General features: G+C 38.6%; 1 protein-coding gene across 1 annotated transcript in view; it reads left to right on the top strand.

Moving 5' to 3' along the window:
• The window catches only part of NEB (nebulin), a 240272-nt gene that overhangs the window by 21351 nt on the left and 193247 nt on the right, over nucleotides 1-25674 (top strand). The window contains exons 7-21 of the mRNA XM_073807710.1: nucleotides 763-870; nucleotides 1340-1444; nucleotides 2137-2241; nucleotides 2911-3015; nucleotides 8417-8521; nucleotides 12849-12953; nucleotides 13596-13703; nucleotides 16236-16352; nucleotides 17979-18083; nucleotides 18170-18277; nucleotides 18375-18479; nucleotides 18873-18971; nucleotides 20190-20294; nucleotides 21268-21375; nucleotides 21461-21574. Of these exons, the coding sequence (XP_073663811.1) occupies nucleotides 763-870; nucleotides 1340-1444; nucleotides 2137-2241; nucleotides 2911-3015; nucleotides 8417-8521; nucleotides 12849-12953; nucleotides 13596-13703; nucleotides 16236-16352; nucleotides 17979-18083; nucleotides 18170-18277; nucleotides 18375-18479; nucleotides 18873-18971; nucleotides 20190-20294; nucleotides 21268-21375; nucleotides 21461-21574 (1602 nt within the window). The remainder of the gene's footprint in view (nucleotides 1-762; nucleotides 871-1339; nucleotides 1445-2136; nucleotides 2242-2910; nucleotides 3016-8416; nucleotides 8522-12848; nucleotides 12954-13595; nucleotides 13704-16235; nucleotides 16353-17978; nucleotides 18084-18169; nucleotides 18278-18374; nucleotides 18480-18872; nucleotides 18972-20189; nucleotides 20295-21267; nucleotides 21376-21460; nucleotides 21575-25674) is intronic.

A 25674-nucleotide genomic window follows, 5' to 3' on the forward strand; every position in this document is an offset into this window, starting at 1 on the left:
ACAGTCGTATTCAGCAAAGATAGAAAAATTTATTTGTCAATTTATTGCCATAAAAATCTCATTAATTCAGACACTAATATTCAAGAATTTCTGATGGTCTGAACAAAATGTTGGCAAAGGTTTGTAATATTTTTAAAGTGATTAGTAATGAAATCAATAGTATAATTTAGATCGTTGACTATTCCACTTGAGTCTTCCTGAAGCATTAATAATGATAAATTATGCATATTATTGTTAAAGCAAGAACTCGTATATTTAGCAGAAATAATAAAATTGCATTCCTTTTTAAAATACTCATAATTTAGACTTCCCATTAATTCAGCTGGTGTCTCAGTTATCTAAATTACTGAGATTTAGCTGCAACTTCTGAACTGAATATTTTTGCATTGTATTAGCAATCAAATCTTTTCAGACTTGACTCAATTTCTATAATTATTTCCTAAAATTATTGAGGTTCCAGCTTTTTATGTGTGAATTTAGACGATAAAAATATTGAACGAATCATTTTAGGGCATTTCCAAGACAATATTTTATAATAAAATTTCTACTGTCTCCAGTATTCAGCCATGTTTAGGAAGAACAATTAACATATGTATTTTAGTTTTTGTTGAGAATCAGGGTAGGGGACAAAAAGAGAGCTATTATAATTGATAATTGTTATAACCTGCAAGATTAAAAAAATAAGATGGGGATGTGTGCATTGCCTGAAATTTCTGCTACTGTGTTGTCAGGGTTTAGGCTAATATCTGATATTCTTTTTAGAATAAATACAAGGAGAACTATGAGAAGGCAAAAGGACAGCCATATGCCATCACAACTGATACCCCAGAACTTCGCAGAATCAAGAAAGTACAAGATCAACTCAGTGAGGTGGGCTGCATTGCTAAAATAAAGGAGAGAGACATTTCAAATATATGCCTACTACTGGGAATTTGAGGGCTTTAAATAGATGTGGAGAGAATAAGGGGTCGAATTACTATGAGCCAGTCCAGAAATCTAGAGGAAGCAACGGCCATAGATTATGCTGCTGTAAATGTGACTCTAAAGAGATTTCTAAAAGCTTGGCTTAAAGGTGATATGAGATGGGAGTTCCAGCTCTCTGTGATCCTCCATACTGGAGCACAGGGAGGCTGAAATTTGCCCGGGAAAGCAGACACGCAGTAAATACAAGTGCTCTATAGATCTTTGGAGATCACAGTTTTCTACCTAAAATGCAGAAACTTGGCTTTGTGATGCAGACATAGAGTGATTGGGTCAGTGCTCTTTATTATAAGATATTCTTTAATATACTCATATGTTCATGCCTGTCATGAGTTCTAATTGTGCATTATTTTTGCAGGTTAAGTATCGAATGGATGGCGATGTTGCTAAAACTATTTGTCACGTAGACGAAAAAGCAAAGGACATTGAACATGCAAAGAAAGTGTCGCAGCAAGTCAGTAAGGTAAGGTCATGGGATGGATAGCTGGGGTACTAAATAGCATGTGCATTGTCTCTGCCTGGCCTTAGAGGAGAAAACTGGACTGGCCAGATCCTGCTCACCAGTCTCACTTGAACCCACAGGCATGGTGGGCTCTAACGGCAACACGTGTCAGGGAGGCTGCACAGGTGACTGAAGTGGCCGGTCAGAGCTATGGGGGTTGGAAAGCCCAGGCCATGCCACTCAGCTCCAGGCAGGTGCTGCACAGAATGCAGTCCCAGTGTCACCAGAACCTCTTATTTATTTTTTAAAGAAGTTGGGAGGTGAATTTTTATGAGAAATCTCCAAATTTCAAAGGTAGGCAGCTAATTAAAACATTAAAAAAAAATACCATCTAAGTCAAACACATCTACCATCCAAATTCAGTGAATGACTGACAGGTTGCAACCTTTGTAAAGAATCTCTAGAGAATCAGAATCATGATTTAGTTTACAAAATCAGGCTTTTCAAGTAAAAGCTTACTAATGCAGGCAAATTATCAGGGGATGTCGACATGGTCAATGTTTCCATAATTGATGCTGGTGGCACATCAGCAGGCTTTGCATGAGGACAACTTGAGTTTGAAAGACTCTTCATAGTGCTCTCCTTTTGTGCTCTAAATCCTCATGCCCTTGTGGGAGACATCAAGTCACAGGTCCTCTGTTCTTTCTGTCCAGGTTTTATACAAGCAGAACTGGGAAGACACCAAGGATAAGTACCTGCTTCCTCCTGATGCCCCTGAACTTGTCCAGGCCATCAAGAACACAGCTATGTTCAGTAAGGTAAGGGCTTCTGCTCTGTCACCACTTCTATCTTCTCATGTCCTCCCACACGTCATGCAGAGGGATACCCCGTAAACCCTGGCTAATCTGGAATATGGTTCCCCAACCATTTTGTGAGTAACCTTGAGACATGTGGGGCTACAGGGGTGGGGCTGGCCAGGAGGAACTGAGAAGAAAGCTCTTGGGCCAAGTAGAGGAGAGGGTCTGAACAACCGGGGAAAACAAAGATGCACCTGAGAGCCTGCTGTGAGATCCACAAAGACCCACAGAGTGTACACTTTGGATATTCCCAGCTGTCACTCTCATTAAAGCTTTAATTTTCTCACTCTTATTAAAGGTTTATTAAAGGTTTAAGCACAGCAATTATGCTAAGTGCTTCCTGGCTCCTTACATTTGCATTAGTACTTGCTGCAGGAGGCAGGTGCAGTTACAGAGGGGAGATGAAACAAAATCAGACACGTCTGCCCTTCTGTAAGTAAGACTTGTCAGGAGAAGCTGGAGAAGCTATTAATAAATATGACTTGGATTGAATGGAATTTGTGAATTCCACTTACCTTTGCTCTCACCTTGCCCTGGGTTCTTTATGCCATTGATGGATGAATTCAAAATTATATATTTCAAGTAAGTGTGTTCTCACGTTCTCATAACTTTCATTCTTCCCTGATTTAGAAACTTTACACTGAAGACTGGGAAGCTGACAAAACTTTGTTTTATCCATATAATGATAGCCCGGAGCTGAGGAGGGTTGCCCAAGCCCAGAAAGCTCTCAGTGACGTAAGTGCAGTGCAGTGTGCACATTTGGGAGTGTGGAATCAGGACACCTTGAATTATGTCTTCTAGCCAGAAGTTCATTGCAACTCCTCCTGTAAAAAAGACTAAGTGCTATTATTGTAAAGGAGTACATCTAGAATCATGATAATTTATGATGTCTAATTTAAATTAGATTTTATAATTTATATTACATATAAGTTAGTCTAATGCCCTCTTCTTACTGGTGAGGAACATGCGTCTAAGGTCACATAAGTAGTTAGTGGCAGAGCCCAGACCAAAAGCCTCGTCTTGTGATCCTAAGACCAATGTTCTTTCCGCTAGAGCATGTGTCCTTCTATCCCGCTGGCTGGAGTTAAGTTTTTCTGTGACATTAGAGTGGCATTTAAAAAAACTTATTGGGATTATAGCCACCTTCCCAGTTGTATTAAGGGAACAATGTTATTGAAGGATTTTGATTTGCTATCCTAATCATAAAGTCTGAACTGTGGTATGTCCCCTACTTCTGCACGGGGGACCTGACTACGTACTTGTCCAAACATCTTGGTGTGGTTATCTCACAAAGAGCTCTCACCATTGAGTGTACATAGAGGATATTTCAGAGTTAGTGAAAAAAAAAAAAATTCAGCAGCCCCACTGGCCAGAATTTTAGTATCCTAGACCTTGAAATCTTTATTAGAGGAACTTAAAAGGCATAATAGAGCTCTTAGAATTGAGAGCAGCAGCAGCAAAGATGACCACTTGGGTCCAGCACTAGCCCTTGTTTTGAGGTACTTTATTTCTTGACCCCTTGATTTGCTAGAGGCCATACTGAAAATAAGACTGCTCTAGGCTTCAGGAAAACACTGTATTATAGAATGAGACATTGTCTTTCATTCAATAGACCCCTGAACCTTACGTTAAACATAGACTTAAGTCACTTGGCATCTTGAGACTCATTAGAATGCATCCTAGGATCCTATCTTGCCCTGAACTGAAGTTATACATACTCATTTGAAGGTTATCTCCAACTTTTGAGCTCTATTTTTTAATTCCTATCATTTGATATCAACTGCAAGTTTAATAGACATATTTCTATCCCAGTTTGCATATATTTGATTAAAATATAGCACAGATATAATCCTATCCTTCCACAGGGTAAATTAGGAAGTAACGGAGGCATAACAAAATTTTAAGGCCTGCTAGTAAATGGCAGCAATTTTAATGTGTGGGGACCTTCTGCCTCTCTCTTAAGATTAGCTGTTTGGTTTTGAATCTCATAAATGTACAATGTTGTTGTGTGGCCTTTATCAAGTGAGCAATAATTTTTTTTTATTGAAAGTCCATTATGCATGCATACCTGGCAGGATGAAAAAGTACAAGAAATTTTCATCCTTTCCCCCTGAGAATTTAAAACCAGGCTGGTAAGATGAAAGTGTTCTATAACAAACAAGACAAAAATTAAAAAAAACAAAAACAAAAAAGCCAAACCCAAACCCTACAGTCTAATATTTGCTAAGAGAAAGACAGGACATGTGTGAATAATCAGAGAAAGCCATGTGGAGGTGGTGATCCCAAGGGAATAGGTAGTGATGAACAGGAAAGGCATTTTGAGGAGAGATAGTACTGGACAAAGGGACAGTAGTGAAATGAGTCTGGAGTTTCAGGGGACAAAGTAAGTGAATGCTTGCTGTGATAAACCATAATGGAAAAGAATATAAAAAAAGAATGTCTCTATGTGTATAACTGAGTCACTTTGCTGTACAGCAGAGATGGGCACAACATTGTAGATCAACTCTACTTCAATTTAAAAAAATTGAAAAAAAAAGAAAAGAAAGTGAATGCTTGGGTGGTCAGTTAGGAAGGCACTTGTAAGAAACTGGTAGCAGGACCTTGAAAATCAGACAAAATAGCTTTGATATAATATGGTAGGCATTGAGAAGCATCATAAGATTTTGGAGAGGAAAACAACATGAAAAAAGTAGAATCTCAGGAGGCAGACAGCAGAAGCAAGAAGAACTACAGTCCTGCAGCCTTTGGAACGAAAACCACATTCACAGAAAGATAGTCAAAATGAAAAGGCAGAGGACTATGTACCAGATGAAGGAACACGATAAAACTCCAGGAAAACAACTAAATGAAGTGGAGATAGGAAACCTTCCAGAAAAAGAATTCAGAATAATGATAGTGAAGATGATCCAGGACCTCGGAAAAAGAATGGAGGCAAAGATTGAGAAGATGCAAGAAATGTTTAACAAAGACCTAGAAGAATTAAAGAGCAAACACCTGAAAGTAGAATCTGGAGACATTTTGATGGACCATATGGTGGATTGAGACAGGGAACATCATGATTTGTAGAACATTATTTTAGTAACACAGACAAATCAGAGGGATGGTGGAGACAAAGGAGAGGAAGAAAGGAATCTGAAGGTGGTATTTAAAAAAGTGTTAATTGGAGACAAAGGAGAGGAAGAAAGGAATCTGAAGGTGGTATTTAAAAAAGTGTTAATGACATTAGATATTGGAGATAAAGGTGAGAAAGGAAACATCCATGAGTTTATGACAGACTGGTAGTCTGGGTGAATAGGGGTATAAGTGGTAAAGATGCCTTTAGTGAAAAGAGAAATAGAGTTGAGATAATGGAAGAAACATTCAGATCAAGGCATTTGATAAACTAGAAATTTAGTTCTATTGCACAGGTGTATTATCAGGACAAGAGATTAATATTTGAGTCAAATAATTTTTAAAAACTGACAACTGTAGACATGAAAATGTATGAGGGAGGCAGAACAGTGTTTGGCCAAGAGCAGAGTTCTGGAGGACACCCACACTTAGGACACCTGGAAAGGAGCCAACAGAAGAATGACAGAACAAAGGTCAGAGAAGTTGAAGGGGAACCAGGAAATGCCATGTCATGTAAGCCTAGGGAGAAGTTTCCAAGAAGACTCTTAATCTCCAAATGTCTCCTTTTACCCACAAAATGGAGAGATGAAGGGACACCTCCATGCCACTTTAGTGCTATGGACTTTGAACAATTAAAGTTGACCACATTTTTTGAGATATCTCAATAAAAGACATAATGAAGAAGAATTTATAATAACGAAGTAGAATCTTCCCATCCTTGCCTCAGAAAGACTTGGCAGTTGAGGTATGGCTTTTATTTTTGCTGCAGACCAAGTATCAGATTACCAGCATGCCTATTAATACTGTTGTCAGCACCATGAACTTCTACAGTTATTGGACACAGGGCCCCAAACAAGCTGTTGTCCACAAACATACCACTGGGTATGTTCATAGATTTTGAGCTAAGTGTTTGGTTTCAGAGGCTCTCTCTCCCTCTCTGTGTCCTTAACCCTACTTACCATGTTTTCCTTATTATCTAAGTAGAGACAAATGACTTTGCAAACACTGAGAGTCTTTAAGCTGATCCAGAGTACCGAATTCTAACTAGACAGAATTCTGAACAAAGGTTCTTCAGAAATTAGGACTTCTAGATCTGATCTCTCAGAAAGTTCTTGACAGCATGTCGTACTTAGTAAGCATTTCTCCTGGCAGAATGTTGCTTTCTCCTTAAGGACTTAGCTAGTCATGGAAAATACAGGTTGCCCTATGCCTAGAATAAGTCTTCACTTATTTAAAAGAAAATAAGCCATGGAATTAATACAAATACATTTTAAAATCTGTCTTTTATATCCCAATCGACTTAGTATTTGTGAAAGCGTTTATATAGGCACGAGGTAGATATTTTTAGAATAAGATATAGTTAGACTTGGTTAAAGTATGATGAAGATGATTGTGACCTTGGAACTATCCTACCTATTTACTTTATAAATAAGGATACTGCCACATGGAAGAAGAAATCATCTGTAGAAGTCTCACAGCTGAGTAGTGGAAGAGCTGGGAGGATAATTCTCCTCTTCAGATCTCCCCTGATGGCCTCTGTTTGTAAAACACACATTCAGAAATCAATCATCAAACCCTCGCTCCAGTCAGGTACTAGACAGGGAACAGGGTTCCCAAATGAGAGGTTGCCATCCCAGAGCCCACAATCCAAGGTGGGACAGACATGTAAACAACCAGTTACAGTGTCATCCGATAATTCCTTTAAAGGAGGTAAGGGCCAAGTTGAGTGAGATCCCAGGAGAAGGTCATCAAGACAAAAAAGGCTCAAAAGGTGAAATCGTGCCTGTCCTGAGACATGAAGAATGAGTAGCAGTTTGCAAGCAGATGGGGAGAGGGTGGAGTTGGAGCTTCCAGGGAAAGGGAACAGCATGTCTGAGGTTCAGAGGCATAAAAGGACCTTGTGTGTCTGGGGATCTGTGAATGTTCTGCATTGTTAGAGGCAGGGGTCAAGACTGGTGGAAGAAAAAGCCAGAGAAGTCAGTAGTGAAGAAAAAAGGGAGAACAGGAGCCAGGGGGATGCATAGTTAATGGGCACAGTGCTTATTTTAAGGTTCAAGAGGCCTTTTGTAGGCTGAAGGAAAGAAGCTAATGAAGGGGGGGCTGTTGAATCTGTAAGAAAGAAGAGGGGTGGCTTCTAGAGCTGGGTACCCAGGGCTACTGGAGTGAACAGCACCCCATGTGCAGGACTCATGCCCTGCAAGGGATGCTTCCTCTGAGCCATGCAGGGGCTGGGAGAGGCAGGGATGAGGATAGATAAAGATAAGTGTGTAGCCTGTCTTTATGAAGGAGGAAGCTGAGAGGAAAATGGAGCAGATTGGACAGTGTTGGGGTTTCAGACGAGTCACTGGGAGTAGAGACTGACCAGAGACACAAAATGGCATGTTCAAGCTTCAGTAAAGGTGAAGTAGCAATTGGATACCATAAATGCAGAGTTTTGGGCACAGAGCACCAAGCAAGTAGCTGTTCACAGAACATACCATTGGGTAGACACATAGATTTCAACTAGAGGCTTGGGTTCCAGAGGTTCCCTCTCCCACCTCTGCACCTTCTTCCAGTGTCCCTTTTAACCCTGCTTATGGTGCTGTCATTACCTAATCCATAGAGTTGTGTGATTTTCCTCAGCAGCACTCAGCATCCTGGATATAAGAACAGCTGAAGTGTGTGCTTGACTTTTCCAGAGCTGGGAGTTTGTGAGCAGGTGTGATGTAAAGACAAGGGGATGGGAGTTGAGGGTGCTACTTAAGAGAATATCTTTAGTTGTAAATCATGGTGTGGAGACGAATGGAAGGGGATGGATGTAAGGCCAATAGTCTTGGAGAAGGAAGACTCAAAGGAATTGAAATCACTAGTAAAGCTGAGAGAAAGGGCCTGTAACATTTAAAAGGATAAATTACAGTACTCTAAAATGTAAGACTTCAAATAAAGTGGAAGACATAGCCTTTTCTAAAAAATGTCAACAAATGGAATGTGGGAAGTAGATTAATTTGCTATAGCTCTTGAGCATCCCTGCCTTTTATTTTGTCAGATTGCCTACAAAAAAGGTCACGCTGAACAGCAAACTCAATTCACATCTCTGCCGGATCCTCCAGATATAGAATTTGCCAAGAAAGTGACCAATCAAGTGAGCAAGGTAAGTAAATGGGGCTGGGACACTGTTTCCCTTGAAAACTCTGCTGAATAATCTCAGCCATCAGAGAAAGTAACTAAGGTAAACCTAAAAACGCAACACAAACACTAAGAGTATTTGTGTATATGACCGGAAAACTCTACAGCTAAAGAAACACATCCATTAACACTGTGGAACCATGTTAATAAATACTCAGCCAGCTTGATGACTCAGTGATTGATACATGGGAAAGTGTTTTGAGAACAGAACCCATGTCCTGATGTCCTTTGACATTTTGACTTATGAGAGGGATACTAACAGAGTAACCAAGTAACTGCAAATTTCCACAAAGGATCTGATTGTTTTAATTCAGTGCAGACCCTGTATAGTTTTATGCTCAGAGTCAGACTTGGAGAAAATAAGAGTGCATGAGTGGTCTCTCAGATGTAGTTTGGTTAGACAGCCCTGGGAAGTGCACCTCATAATTTTTAAGGCCCTGGCAAACAGCTTACTCTGTCTGTATTTAGTCTGGTAAACTAGCTCTGAGGAATGCAGCCCTGACAGGGAATGCAGAGAAACAGATGTTCAACTGATGAATAGATCCATGCTAAATTCCCATTTTATTTGTTTTGTTTTTGTTTTTTGTTTTTTGCGGTACATGGGCCTCTCACTGCTGTGGCCCCTTCTGTTGCGGAGCACAGGCTCCGGACGCGCAGGCTCAGCGGCCATGGCCCACGAGCCCAGCCGCTCCGCGTCATGTGGGATTCTCCTGGACTGGGGCACGAACCCGTGTCCCCTGCATCGGCAGGCGGACTCTCAACCACTGTGCCACCAGGGAAGCCCCTAAATTCCCATTTTAATTTGGCCCAAATCAGGCCACTTTCTTCTGGGATACTGCTGCTTTTAAATACTTTCCTTTGCCCTCTGTGGAGTTGACTGTCAGTTTGGTCTTCTGCTTGAATTGTGATGGGACCTCATGATTTCTATCTTGTTTAAGTATTTTGGGGGAAATTATGTCTCCAGTAAAGGAGAAGGAAGAAGATTACAGATGATGAAGTCTATTCAGCAATATTTTTTAGTGTCTGACATTGCAGATTACCTACTGGTGTAACCAAGGGCTAGTTGGATAAAAGATCTAAGTACAGTAAATTTTCACTGATAGGAATACCGTGAACCTGAAATTTTGCCCAGGCAGGGCTAAGCAGATATTAACTTCAGAACTAACTATTCACAAAGAGATGGCCTCCTGAAAGTGTTGCTACTGTAAATAAGATTGGAGAGAAGGACAATTAGAGAGAAGGATGGTTATTTATTTATTTTTGGGGGGGAGAAAAATAAAAAATGGCTTTCAAGTAGTCATTTAGAAAGAAAAATGAATCTATTTTTAATATTTGCAACATTCTTTTACCTCATTTGAGTATGTGGGGTGGGTACTTGAAAGTGATTTAAAAAAAAAATCTATTTCAAACTCCTCTATAATCAGTCTCTCCACTAATTTAGGCTTGCCAGTTAGTCTAGAGCTGCACTCTTTTTTTTTTTTAACATCTTTATTGGAGTATAATTGCTTTACAATGGTGTGTTAGTTTCTGCTTTATAACAAAGTGAATCAGCTATATGTATACATAAATCCCCATATCCCCTCTGTCTTGCGTCTCGCTCCCACCCTCCCTATCCCACCCCTCTAGGTGGTCACAAAACGCCGAGCTGATCTCCCTGTGCTATGCGGCTGCTTCCCACTAGCTATCTATTTTATGTTTGGTAGTGTATATATGTCCATGCAACTCTCTAACTTTGTCCCAGCTTACCCTTCCCCTCCCCGTATCCTCAAGTGCATTCTCTAGTAGGTCTGCATCTTTATTCCCGTCTTGCCCCTAGGTTCTTACAATTTTCATTTTTTTCTTTTTCTTTTTTTTTAGATTCTATATATGTGTGTTAGCATATGGTATTTGTTTTTCTCTTTCTGACTTATTTCACTCTGTATGACAGTCTCTAGGTCCATCCACCTCACTACAAATAACTTAGTTTCTTTCCTTTTTATGGCTGAGTAATATTCCATTGTATATACGTGCCACATCTTCTTTATCCATTCATCTGTCGATGGACACTTAGGTTGTAGAGCTGCACTTTTAGTAGAGTAGCCACCAGACACATGTGACTATTGAGCACGTGAAATGTGAGGGTATGAACTGAGTCCTATATGTGTGAAATATACACTGGATCTTGGATCTTGGACACTTGGTATGACAAAAGGTAAAATAGCTCATTATTTTATATTATGTTGAAATGACAATATTTGGCATCTATTGGCTTAAGTAAAATATATTACTAAAATTAATTTCCCACCTGTTCCTTTTTTACATTTTAAAGTATGGCTACTAGAAAACTTAACATTACAGTGGTGGCTTGGATTATATGCCTATTGGGTTGCAGCAGTCTGCTGGATGCAGAGACAGCATTGGGTACTTTGAAAGCATTGCTACAACTGGGTTTGCTTTGTGGAATAACAATACGATCCAAGGGGAGGAGGGCTGTGGATGAAGGTCATTAGATTCAGCCATGGTGATAGTTATTCATCCCAGTCTCATCCAGATTTCCAACTTCTAAATGGCTGTTGTGCATCCAAAATAATAATCAAATAATAATAGTCCCAAAATAATAGTCCCAAAAATAATTGGGAGGAAGTGCTTGTGATGGGTAGCAGTCCATCCAACAACAAACCATCCAGTAAGAGAGATGTAGGGCTGCCAGGGGTGACTTAGATATGGGACTTGCTGCCTTTCTTTTGAAGTTTTCCTCACTCTTAAGTTGCCTTGACCCATGTTTCAGTATCATTTCCTTTCTCTCCAAAAACGTAAAATCTCCTTATCTACTCCCTTTTCGTGCTTTAATTTCGTAGCATTTCCTTGTCAGATTGTGTTTCCCAGATCCATCCCTTTGTCTTACAGCCTCCAGTTCAGATTTTAACATAAGGAACACATATCTGTAATGATTATATTGCCGTTACATTCTGTTTACCATCCTTCCTTACTGTACCTTTCAGAATCAAGTCTCTCACCTTTGTCTTTGGCCAAAGCCATCAAGTACATGCCAGCACCTCCTCCTGGCTCAGCGCGTTTTGTAGAGATGGGTAGGCAGGCAGGGCTGTTCGTGTACACCGTGTCTACTACAACCAGCTGGGGTTGTTACAGGGGGTTCTGTAAGAAACACTGGGAAGTCCCTTTAGCTTCTCTGTTCCTGCTTCTCTGCTTTCTTACAGACTCGTGATAGGAAAGATATAAGATTTCAGGTTGGAATTTCCAGTTGACACTAGGTCTGGACCTGAAAGGAGAAACTGGGATCTAGAATGTTAACCTTTTGAGAAGAAAGGATATAGGGTGTTAGAGAGAGGGCTGGGCTTCCTATGACTCAAATTCTCTGGCTTTGCATATCACCCACCCTTGGTACTTGTTCTTTAAAGGTGTAACAGAAAATGACTTTCTTTTTCTTTGGAGAGTATGGTGGCGGTATAGGCAGGCAAACACTTTGAGACCCCCTGGTAATGTCTGTGGACACATTCTATTGAGCAAAGGAGGGGAAATTGCTCTAACCCAGCTCTGGCTCGGGCTCATGTCCCAAATTTGGGGTTAATTCGATTCCAAGAATATTCAAGCCAAGGTAGTCAATATATCATGGACTAGGTTAAATTTAACATAGTTGAACATACATTTATGTGGTAACTTCTGCATACTGCATTTTGTGTTAGATCCGGAGGATTCAAAAATGAAAAAGATATAATTCCTCTTTCCAAGGAGCTCACAGCCTAAGATTCAGGTGGTGTGGTGTTTGTGAGTTAATATGGGACAGCAGTTGAATTTTTTAATTACTTGTCAGTTCTCATTAAAATTTCTTTAAGTCTAAACCAGGAAGTCTTATTCATTGGCCTACATGCCAAATTTTGTTGTGGTGTTGCTTTCTGGATAACTAGGAGTTTTGGTAAAGTTCAGAAATTAATGGCAAAGTTCATCAGGCATGAAAATCTGGGGTTGAGTGGTTTTATTATAACTATGAATTATAGAAGGAAGATGCATCCAACTCTCTCTTCCCTCAAACATCAGGGACCATCTGTGAGTTCTCAATGAACCAAGTCTCTAAACTCAGCAAAGCGGGGATTGATACCTCTATCCCCTGCACCCAACCTTCTTTTGGGTAAATTGACACTATACTGGGAGATTTGAAGACATCTGTTAAGTACCCAGGAAGGGCCTGGTCAAGATATTTTTAAAAGCCAACCACTACCACTTAATTAGCTGCCTTATTTGGCAATTCCCGATTTTGCTTGTCTTATTTTCTTTCTTTCTTGTTTTTATCCTAGCAAAAATACAAGGAAGATTATGAAAATAAAATCAAAGGCAAATGGAGTGAGACACCTTGCTTTGAAGTTGCAACCGCCAGAATGAATACTAATAACATCAGCACGGTAAGTAGGAATGGATTGCCAGATGTCCTTGGCTTGAGAGGGTGACCCTTTCCTGTATGACTTCTAGCCACCTGCTGCTCCTGCAATGGTACTGGAACATTTGAATCTGGGCACCTCTTCTTGGGGGTAAGACCTGTGTAGTGTTCCTATTTAGAAAGAAATTCCACAATCTTTCCTTCCTTTTGAGAAATGCTGTTTTTATTGGATTCCATTATTCTTGCCTCGGTTTTCATAGGAACAATATGGTTTCAAAGTGAGTACAGGTGAAAGGGGCCCTTTTAAGTTTATTCTGTGTCTGGGCACTCGCACGGTACATTTATGAAACTGATTAGTTTCTTCCTAGATTCTCCTCCCTGGAAAACATAAGTCCTCTTTTTCTCTTCGCTTAAGTTCTCTGCCTCTGGCCTTTGAGAGCTCCTTATTTGAAGTTGGCTTTCAGCCTATTATAATTTTCCCAAGTCTCTGTTAAGTTGCTAATGGTTTTTGTGATGGCACCACATTCTATAATTGTAATCTGACCTGCAGAAGCTAAGAGGAGCATGGCTTTGGGTAACATCTCCAAATGGCCTCTGTCCTCGCGTACAAAATATTTACGTAGTTTGTTCCCTCAGCAGTTCTCCAGCATGTTTAATGTCTTAACAGAGGAAATACCAGGAAGACTTTGAGAATATGAAAGACCAGATCTACTTCATGCAGACTGAAACACCAGAGTACAAAGTGAATAAGCAAGCTGGGGTGGCAACTAGCAAGGTATGGGGACATTCTCTCTTTTATCTTGATGGTCTCAGTGTGGGTGAATTTCTTACAACTCTTACTTTTGTATATAATGGGAAAAAAAGGTTCTTAGGAGAACAATAAGAAAAATACTTTGGGATTACAATAGGGCTACCAAATTTTTTTTTTTTAAATTGCCATGTAGGAGAATTCACAATACTCAATTACCATCTTCAGCATTTCTTAGACTAAAGGACGTTCTGATACCCAGAAGTAGAAAGGACAAAAGAATTTCTCAAGAAAAAGCAACTGGCAGCCTTATATGCATATAGACACTTCACACTTACAACTACCATCATTTTTCTATTTTCCTACTAACTGGTGAAAATATAGTCACAGACAAGATACTTGAATCCATGGATCTGCTCATATACTCTATAGAGTGACTTTGGTAAATAGTCTACTCCTAGGCATTCTAAAGCACCAGAAAGAGCAATAAGTTCAAAGCCAATCAGACTTGATTCTAACCCTGGTGCTGGCTCTGCTGGAGCAGTGAAAGCAGAAAAATCACATCACTTAGGAGGCTATTTCAGTATCCAGGTGCAAGACAGTGATATTTTGGACCAGGAGGGTAGCACAGAAAGTGATGAGAAGTATTTTGAAAGTAAAGCTGACCTGATTTGCTGATGGCTTGGATGTGGGTTACGAGAGAAAAGTTTTGGTCTAAGCAACTAGGTGGATGGGGTTTCCCTTTGTCAAGATACGGAAGATGGTGGAAGGAGTAGGTAATTTCTTTTTAGAGGGGAGACCTGAGCTCTTCAGATATGTAAAATTTGAGATGCCTTTGAGACACCTGAGAGGAAATGTCAAGTGGGCATTTGATTACATGAGTCTGAAGTTGCAGGAGAGATATCTGGGAAGGCTGTATAAATTTGGGCGTCAGTAGCATATGGACTGTATTTAATGTCATAAGACTGGAGGTCATCAAGGGAGGAAGTGTAGACAGAAAACTCTAAGGACTGAACTCTGGAGTGCTTCCATGTGAAGACATCAGTGAGATGGGATTGGAGCAAAATTAGGAGAAAGTGATGTCTTGGGAAGCAGGTGAAGAAGGAAGGGAGTGAGCAACTGTGTCAAATGTTTCTGAAGTGGATTTATCAATGTATGGTCTCTGGTGAACTTAATAAGAGAAATTTGGTTGAATCTGCTTAGAGAGGGTTCGTGAGTGAATGAAAGAGAAATAGAATTTGAGTGTACTCCACTCTTCCAAAGTATTTTCCTGAAAAGAAAAGAAGAAAAAGGGGTAGTAGCTGATGGATAAGTAGGAGAAGAGGGGATTGTTTTAGGTAGGAGACAAAAATACCATGTTTCTATGCTGATAGAAAAAAAATCCAGTGTAGTGGGAAAATGTGATGATGTTGAGGGCCGGGGGAAGAAAGTGGCTGGAGTGTTGTCCTAGAATAGGGGAAAGGGGAAGGGACCTGGCACTTAAGAGGAGGGGATGGCTTCCCCAGAAACAGGAGAGGAGGTTGCGAATCCAAGATGCAGATAGGCGGATAGTAGGGTTTGTGAAATTTCCTTTCTGGTTGTTTCCATTGTTCAAGGAAATAGATAATTCTATAAGATAGAGAGGTTATCTATATCCTCTACTCCTGTAGAACACCCCCTGCGAGTCCCCTGTTTGGGCTCTAGGGGGTGGTGCATCTGTGTTTCAGAGTGTATCTCCTGCCTTTGGATACCAAGATGATTGTATTTGTTTCTGAGGTTCTTAAATGTTGGCAGATTATCTAGGATTCCCTCAACTTGTCTATATTCTCGCATTACATTGCTTGAACAAATGGCTGGCACTGGAGATCATGGTCAAGATTAAGACCAGTTTCTTGTTTTCTTTCCTTTGGACATGCGCCTGAAGGGGGCTTTTGTGCCCTCGCTTAAAGCTTCTGTCATAGCTGGAATTGAAGGTGCAAAGCAGGGGGGTGCAGAAGGAGAAGATGAGGTTGCCAGCATTCATCTAGCCCCAGCCCCTTCCTCTTCCTCCCACGTGTACATTAAATACACATGTGCTCACACACATAGTCACGGATGAGGCATGAAGCTTCTAGCTTTTTTCTTTAAAAATGTGTTGGCACATAGGCAGGTGGAGGTTAAGAGATGAATGAGGGTTCTGGAGCAGCAGGTATCTGGGGCATGATGTACTGTCGTTTTTATGATGTGCATCTTTCTTTTATTATTTCTCTCCCCCTGCCCCCCGCCTTCCCTCCCTGTCTCTCTGAGGTCAGGGACCATGTGTTACTCTTTCTTTTATCTGTCCCAGGGCCGGGAACGTAATCAATGCCCTATGGATATTTTTGAATGAATAAATGAATGAGAAGAAAAGATATCCTGAAAATGTATGCAGTTTCCCTGCTGCTGTCATAAGTTACTATGAATATTTTGTTTATGAAATGTCAAGCTGCCATTTTTCTAAAGAGAAAATCGATTTGTGGAGCTATGTCATAATATCTGTAATAGAGACGAGAGCAAAAATAACCTGGAGAGTTACTTTATCACTTTATTTCACTCCTACAGGTAAAATACAAAGAAGACTATGAAAAGAATAAAGGAAAAGCAGATTATAATGTACTTCCTGCTTCAGAAAACCCACTGCTTAGGCAGCTGAAGGCGGCAGGAGTTGCCCTAAGCGATGTAAGTATATTCTTGTCAAAAGTGTGTTTTTAACCTTAGCAGCAAGAGAGATGAAACTTCTCTCCTTCTATAATGAATAAATGCAAATAGAACTTTACAAATACTTTAAGGTTATGGTGTAACAGTTTCCCTGGAGCTGTCTAACCACAGGAAGGCATTAGTGCCTCTGAGTATGATGTGTGTCAATTTGGGGAGCCTGTGGACTTAGTTCAGCGGGCAGGGAAATCCTCATTTGCTTATAAGCTCCAGGAGCCTATGCCTTTGTGTGGGCAAAGAGTACATTGTAGGAGTTACATTGTGATTCTGACAGAGGCAGAAGGAGACTTTGAAAGGGGAGAAGAGAAAGATGAAGCCACTTAGTGCCCTACCCTTGTGCTCTTCAAGCCTGCTGCTAGGAGAAGAAGGAAGAGGTCCTGTGTTTCACAACTTCTCTCCCCAAACTCTGCCATTTTCTACTCAGGTCTTGGCCCCAGAAACCATCATCTGCAGATAGCAGAACTTAAAAGATGGCTCCCTAAGTCTTCAGAGCAATTTCTACTTGTGGAATATTAAGAGCTTGTCTAATCCATTAGGTTTCAAATAGATTAGATAAGTGAGAACTGGGCCTGGCATTAAAAGACTAACAGCCCAAGACCACTTTGATTATATATCAGTATATAAAGAGACTGAACATAAGATCAGTTGAGTTTTTCCCTTGCGGTTAGGCAGTATTAAGTTTTCCAGTATTTGAGGATTATATATAGCTCTCTGTGTGAGTGAGTTGTCTTTTCTTTGAGCCTTGAATTAAGTCAGCACCACAGAAATGTGTACATGTGACTGAGGAGTGGGGCGAGTGGAGTGGCAGGTGAGAGGATGTAAATGGATCTGTTCAAATAGCTCTACTGGGAAATCAATGCAAAGCACATCGCCTGCTTCCTAAATGAAGGTCATCTTTATCAAATGTATAAAAACTGAAGTTCAAATCCATTTTGTTGAAAAAGACAGCAATATAAAAATATTGAAAATGAATAGCACTATTTACAATTTCAAAACCAAACATGAAAAAATCATGTTGTGCCCTGTAAAATCCAGTAACTTTTAGAGCTCAAGATAAATCCTAGCAGAGAAGAGGAGTTAGTAGACTCTTGTATATACCTTATTTTTAAGGTGTCCTGTCTGCTCGTATGATAAGGGATTTTTTTCCTTGGTGGAAAGAGGAAGAGTACGTATTTCTCTGTGTGCTAGACTTTTTCCATGAAGGTTTGTTTTAAAAAAATGAAAAATTTGCTGTTGCTCAGAGTATTCCTGTTTACTGGGGCATCACTAGTGAGGGAAGAGTATTGAGTTGGGAGGTCTAAAAGGCAGCAATTCAGATACGCAAGAACCTCTACAACTAAGGTCTTGGTCTGAGGCAGTATAGTGGTTTCTTAATTTTTTGGAGAATATTAAAAACTTAGGCTTTACAATAATTGCTAATAGAAAAGGTTTATCATTTATGACACTCCAATGTTTGATTGTCAGTTTTTAGACAGTTGACAGGTAATATATTTTTTCTTCTTCCTTTGTTTAGTGTTAGAAAATACAAGTGTAATAATCAGGGTGGGAGTGACAGGAATCTACTGTAACTGATTTTTTTTTCTTTGACAGAAACTGTACAAGGAAAACTATGAAAAGACAAAGGCAAAGAGCATAAATTACTGTGAGACCCCCAAATTTAAGCTTGATACAGTTCTGCAGAACTTCAGTAGTGATGTAAGCCACCCCATGGTCATTTCCTCTGTTAAATCAAAGACCCATCACTTTGCCAATAAACAAATGAAATATGTTTTGTCTTTCAGACTAAATATAAAGATTCCTACTTAAAGAATATTTTGGGACATTATGTAGGCAGCTTTGAGGATCCATATCATACACACTGCATGAAAGTCTCAGCTCAGAACAGTGATGTAAGTTCTAAGGCAATTGTTTGACTTCCCAAATAACACATTTTTAGGGCATGAATACACTGGTTGCATCCTTATGTCTGATTTCTTTTCCTCATAGAAAAACTACAAAGCAGAATATGAAGAGGACAGAGGCAAAGGCTTCTTCCCCCAGACCATAACTCAAGAATATGTAGCAATGAAGAAACTAGATAAGTGTAAAGATGTAAGTCTGTAGTATAAACTGTGAATGTTACCACCCTCCACAGTATCTAGTGATCAAGATGTGTTTAATATTTTGACACTTTTGCAAACAAATGCAAGCAAGGAGTCTGTAAGAAACACAATTTATTTTTCCCTGTTGTCACCCACATGTCTCAAGCGCTAATTCTAGCTCATTTTCCCAAAGAAAAGTAATCAGGAATCTGTAGATATGGGAAAGTTTCCTATATAGATGTAAGAGCATCTCTCAAAGAAACTGCAGTCTAATTAGAAAAAATGCGTTTTGCTTACTGAAAGTTTCTTTTCTTTTGGGGGATGGGGTTCTGCTTGCTTGGCCTATAGGCCAACTCGGATTTGACAAGTGATACTACTAAATGTGATTCTCTTTCCCCCACAGCACACCTACAAAGTCCACCCAGATAAGACAAAATTCACTCAGGTCACCGACTCTCCTGTTCTGGTGCAAGCCCAAGTCAATTCCAAACAGCTGAGTGATGTAAGTTCCCCTAAATATCCAAGAAATCCAGTTATGAGGGATAGCATATCATAACTCTGTACGTGAAATCCAGTGACTTGTCACATTTATAAAAAAGGCTACGTAACTTTTAACAAGTTTAACTTGTATATATTTGTAATCACCTAAAATACTTTCCTATTTAGTTACCTTACATCTTCTTGGGTGGATAACAATTATAGTAAAAGAGCTCTGCAAGGGAAACTAACGTAGCTTAATGCACTGGAAAGAACATGACTTTCCGAGTCAGAGAGAACTGGATTCAAATTCCAGCTCTGTCATTTATGACCTGGGGCCTAGGAAAGTTGTTTAACCTCTCCATACCTCATAGTTCCCTTTGATAATTTGTGGTGGTTTTGAAGATTGTGAAAGAAGTTACACGCATAGTACACATCCTGGCCCAGAGCGGGTATTCAGTACATGGGATTTCTCTGTCTCTCAAATAAGTTTTTAGGAAATGGAGTCTTTGAGATATATTTTATCATATAAATTTTCAGTGTGAATTTCCAAACTTGTGTTGAAATAAAAAAATGAAAAATAAAAGTAACCTCAGTAGATTATGGCCAGAAATGAAGGCTTCAGTTAGAGTATCCACAAACCATAATGCATGTGAGGGGACATAACCAGATTTGTTAGAAAAGATTTTCCAGTGATTGAGCGTTGACAGCAGAAAGGAAGAAAGGCTGTCACTCTCAGAACCTACAGGACCAATTGTGATATATAAAGAGGGGAGCTCCCACGTATGGAAGTGCCACCTCTTTCCATTAGGGCCCTACCATGGTGACAGATATGATAACAGCTGTCAACTATCCTCCACGCAGTGTCAGTAAGGCAGAGTGGCCCACCCTAGATCTGGATTTCTCTTTTTCTTTTTTTTTTTAACATCTTTATTGGGGTATAATTGCTTTACAATGGTGTGTTAGTTTCTGCTTTATAACAAAGTGAATCAGTTATACATATACATATGTTCCCATATCTCTTCCCTCTTGCGTCTCCCTCCCACCCTCCCTATCCCACCCCTCCAGGTGGATTTCTCTTTTGATCGTAACGACTCTGTCAGTTGTTATTTAACAAAATGTATTTTACGTTTTATCTCATGAAATGTACCACCCAATATTTTTTTTTCTTTTGTATTTTGGAACAATCTTCTTCTGAATTGAGAACTAAATGGCTCATTTTCTCTCTCTCTCTTGCTCTCAGCTAAATTACAAAGCAAAACATGAAAATGAAAAGTTCAAGTGCCATATACCTCCAGATACTCCTGCCTTTATCCAGCACAAAGTCAACGCCTATAACCTGAGTGATGTGAGTTCCTCGTGCACTATGCCATGTGTTATACTGACAACTATGCTTTTATTTTTGAATTGCCTCATTGAATAAATATTTCAATGTTAAAGATGGGAATAACAGTTAACATTTGTATTGTGTCCCTATGCCTCTGCCAGGGTAACTTTAAACTCACCTTATAAAATGTGTGTAGCAATCTTATAAGTAGCTTCATACAATGAGACAATCTTAATATATTTTAACCAACCCTCAAAATACCACCGTTCATGTATGTTTAATTGCAAATCTTAATGTAAGCTCTTTTAGCCATATATCCTTTTATACTATACTATAATTTTCTTTCAGGACCTCATATTTTAAGATACAGTTTCATTTTGTTTACTCCCCAGGCATATAAAGTCCCTTATTTCACACAAATGATACTTATTTCTACATGTAAGAGAACTTGCACTAACAAAGATATAGGGTATTCAAAAGGCATAAGGCCAGGTATCCATTGCTATCTTTCATTTCCAAACTTAATTTTATAGAAAAGTCAAATTACCCTTGAGGGTTTCAATTTCTTCAACAATTCTTTAAATAAGTACTAAAATTATCCAGCATCAATGAGTATTGCAATGATTCGTGAAATAACCTTTTCAGAGGACTTTGAGATCAAATAAAAATGGTGCCTTTATATAATACAAAGTAAGTTAACTATAGAATATTTGTGCCACTCTATAAAATATTCAGTGTTAGGAATCAAATATTAGTATGATAACTAGAATGAAGTTAATATAATACAATATTCTCATGGAGAGTAGAGAAACTTAATCTTAGAGAATTGGAAGATTCATCTTGAGGAGAATTATCTAAAATATGCACAATTTCTTAAACAAAGAAAATGGTCTTTTTATAGTAAGACAAGGTATTGGGTTACCCTCTAGTCTTTAAAGTGTGATAACATGCATATTACTTTTACCCATTCCTCTGCTGAAATTTTTCTGTCCAGAATGCTTATAAGTATGACTGGGAGAAGACCAAAGCTAAGAAGTTTGACATTAAGGTGGATGCCATTCCCCTGCTGGCAGCCAAAGCCAATACCAGGAACTCTAGCGATGTGAGTATGGCCTGGGCACCTGGACAGGGGGGGCCTCAGCGATCTTCCTGATGAGTGAGATCTGGCACGTCTGATGTCTTTGCAGGTGATGTACAAGAAAGACTATGAGAAAAGCAAAGGAAAGATGATTGGAGCCCTCAGCATTAACGATGATCCCAAGATGCTGCACTCTTTGAAGACGGCCAAAAACCAGAGTGATGTGAGTGCTTTTGTGAATCTGTCTTGTTTTCAAGATTGTGTCCCAGTCAACATGCCCAAGGGTAATGGTGTAAAAAGATTCCATATCCATGGGCTCTCTCAGGTTCACAACAATGAACTGCTGAGGACAACTTTAGAAGTACAGTGATTCCCCAGACTCTTGCACCTCTCATGTTTGAGGAGAGAAATTAATGATTTGTACTTGATCTTCATTTCACTTTGAAAAAACCTGTATTCATATTTAGTAGAATATTGATTGTAATTCTCAACACCTTTTGGAAAACATTAAGATGTTTTCATATTTTCTAATTGAAAAGTAACTTAAAATTGTGGTTTAAAAAGTGACTTTATTTTGGAAGAAAATCATGAGTCAGAGATAAAAATCTTAGTATAGCTAACATTGCTCTTTACTGACTTTAGTAATTAGTATTGGCCTAGGTCTAAGATTCCATTAATTATAGGCCCCGTTGAGAATCTGATAAAAGATCTGGTCCATCTCTTTAGGGAAATGGAGTTTTTTTCACATCTTTTGCCTGACTTTCATAGAGAATTCATGGATTCCCTAAGGATTGCCTTTAGGATATCTATCATCTTCCAGTTAAAATTCTTACCATAGAGAGGCAAACATATACTATTGAAAATTGCAGTATACACTGTGTTTTAAAATGTTTGGAGAATCCCTTAAAAGTGGTAAGAATGTTCAACATAGCTTGCAAATATTAGCTTTTCATGGTGAAAGAGAAGGGTGTTTGTATCATTTAGTTTCATTTTAACCATGTGTTCATATTGTGAGCTATTAAACCTTCTTTAAATCATTTCACATTTACTATATAGTCATATAGCACTTTAAACGTCTTATTCAGTTATTTTCTCTAGTAAATTCACACTGAATTAGATACAGTGTGATTATATACAGTCAGTATACAGTGCTCACATACATAATACTATCTTCTTCACCAGTTCCTTATTTTGTCTCAACTCAAGGAAGTTATAGCTCCCATTGACAGCACGTGTATGTTTATCTTTGGTTTTTACCCTACCACAGAACCCATTAGAACACTAAGTTATTAAGTGCATAATAAGTGTTCAATAAGTACTTGTTAATTGATTCATGTTGGCAACCAAAAGAGATAGTCAATGATGAGTCATTCTCAAATAATATTCAGGCTAAAATCTAAGCTGCAGATACAGAGCACACATCGCTTTTAAAAAGAGTCTTTTAAAGCCATTTGGGACTAAACAACATGCCACTAAAATAACAGTGAGTCAGGCTTCCCTGGTGGCACAGTGGTTGAGGGTCCACCTGCCAATGCAGGGGACACGGGTTCATGACCCGGTCCGGGAGGATCCCACATGCCGTGGAGTGGCTAGGCCCGTGAGCCATGGCTGCTGAGCCTGCGCGTCTGGAGCCTATGCTCTGCAATGGGAGAGGCCACAACAGTGAGAAGCCTGCATACTGCAAAAAAAAAAAAACAAAAAAAACCCACAAAAAAACAGTGAGTCAATGAAGGAATCAAAGAGGAAATCAGAAAATACCTCAAGACAAATGAAAATGGAAACAACACTCCAAAATCTATGGAATACAGCAAAAGAAGTTTGAAGAGGGAAGTTTATAGCGATATAGGCCTTCCTCAAGAACGAGACAAATCTCAAATAAATAACCCAATCTACCACCTAAAGGAATTGGAAAAAGAAGAACAAACAAAACCCAAAGTCAGCAGAAGGAAGAAAATCATAAAGATGAGAGAGGAAATAAATAAAATGAAAATTTAATAAAACAATAGAAAAGATCAATGAAACCAAGAGTTGTTATTTTGAAAAGAGAAAAAAACTGATAAAGCCAAGATCACCAAGAAGAAAAGAGAGGACCCAAATAAATAAAATAAGAAATGAAAGGGACAAATAACAACCAATACCACAGAGATACAAAAATTATAATACTATGAACAGTTATAAGCCAACAAATTGGACAACTTAGAAGAAATGGACAAATTTCTAGAAACATACAACTTGCCAAAACTGAATTAAGAAGAAACAGATATTTGAACAGACCAATCGCTAGTAGTGAAATTGAATTTGCATTAAAAAAAAAAATGCAAGCAAACAAAAATCTAGGACCAGACGGCTTCACAGGTGAATTCTACCAAACATATAAAAAAGAACTAATACCTATCCTTCTCAAACTATTCCAAAAAATTGAAGAAGATGGAACACTCCCAAGTTCATTCTGTGAGGCCACAATTACCCTAATATCAAAACCAGAAGAAGATACTAGAAAAAAATTACAGACCAATATCTTTAAGTATAGATGCAAAACTCCTCAACAAAATATTAGCAAACTGAATCCAACAGTATATAAAAAGTATCATATACCATAATTAGTTGGATTTATTCCAGGGAGGCAGGATGGTTCAATATTTGCAAATCAATCAATGTGATTCACCACATTAACAAAAGGAAGGATAAAGATCACATGACCATCTCAACAGATGTAGAAAAAGCATTTGACAAAATTCAATATCCATTTATGATAAAAACTCATCAAAGTTGGTATAGAGGGAACATATCTCAACAAATAAAAGCCATTTATGACAAACCCACAGCTAACATCACACTCAGTGATGAAAAGCTGAAAACCTTCCCTCTAAATTCAGGAACAAGCAAGGATGCCCACTCTTTCCACGTCTATTTAACATAGTATTGGGAGTCCTGGCCACAGCAATCAGAAAAAATAAATTAATTAAAAAAATAATAAAAAGCATCCATATTGGAAGGGAAGAAGTAAAATTGTCACTATTTGTAGATGACATGATACTTTATATAGAAAACCCTAAAGTCTGCACCCAAAAACAATCAGAACTAATAAATGAATTTAGTAAAGTTTAAGGATACAAGATTAATATACAGAAATCTGTTGCTTTTCTATACACTAATAATGAACTATCAGAAAGTAAAAAAAAAAAAGCCACATTTAAAATTGCATCAAAAAGAATAGGAATAAATTTTTTTAAATTCAAACAGAAAGTCACAAAAATTATAATCATCCTCATCAGTTCACTCAGTCCCATGTAATTAATTGTTTTCATCTTGATCTTTTGTTAGCACTTTTATGAATACATCAGTTTTCCATTAGAGTTCTGAAAATGCTTATTCATTCAGTTCAGCAGTGTAGTCAGTTACCAGAAACCTGTACTTGTCAGTCTTTTCCATGAATTCCTTGAAGATGAAATCCTTTTATAGGAACATTTTTGCAAAAGCATCAGAGTACACCCAGAACTGTCTGTAAATGACAAAAAACTTAAAAATGACCATGGTTAAAGATTTGATGAAAGTTCATAATAATGCAATTAACAAGGAAATTTAGTTATTTCTGAGTTATACATTTTAAAGTAATAACTAGAATTATGACTTATAACATTATACCAGAGCATATAAGATTTTTAGATATTTCATGTAATGTCTGAAACATTTATATTAACATATTTCCATACAAATAACCCAAAGAAAGTTTAGTATTAGTTGTTTTTTGTTTGTTTGTTTGTTTATACTGCAGGTTCTTATTAGTCATCAATTTTATACACATCAGTGTATACATGTCAATCCCAATCGCCCAATTCAGCACACCACCATCCCCACCCCACCATGGTTTTCCCCCCTTGGTGTCCATATATTTGTTCTCTACATCTGTGTCTCAACTTCTGCCCTGCAAACCGGTTCATCTGTACCATTTTTCTAGGTTCCACATACATGCATTAATACACGATATTTGTTTTTCTCTTTCTGACTTCACTCTGTATGATAGTCTCTAGATCCATCCACATCTCAACAAATGACTCAGTTTTGTTCCTTTTTATGGCTGAGTAATATTCCTTTGTATATATGTACCACATCTTTATCCATTCATCTGTCGATGGGCATTTAGTTTGCTTCCATGACCTGGCTATTGTAAATAGTGCTGCAATGAACATTGGGGTGTACGTGTCTTTTTGAATTATGGTTTTCTCTGGGTATATGCCCAGTAGTGAGATTGATGGATCATATGGTAATTCTATTTTTAGTTTTTAAGGAACCTCTATACTGTTCTCCATAGTGGCTGTATCA

This window comes from Tursiops truncatus, chromosome 7 (genome assembly GCF_011762595.2).
Source record: "Tursiops truncatus isolate mTurTru1 chromosome 7, mTurTru1.mat.Y, whole genome shotgun sequence".
Taxonomy (NCBI): Eukaryota; Metazoa; Chordata; class Mammalia; order Artiodactyla; family Delphinidae; genus Tursiops; species Tursiops truncatus.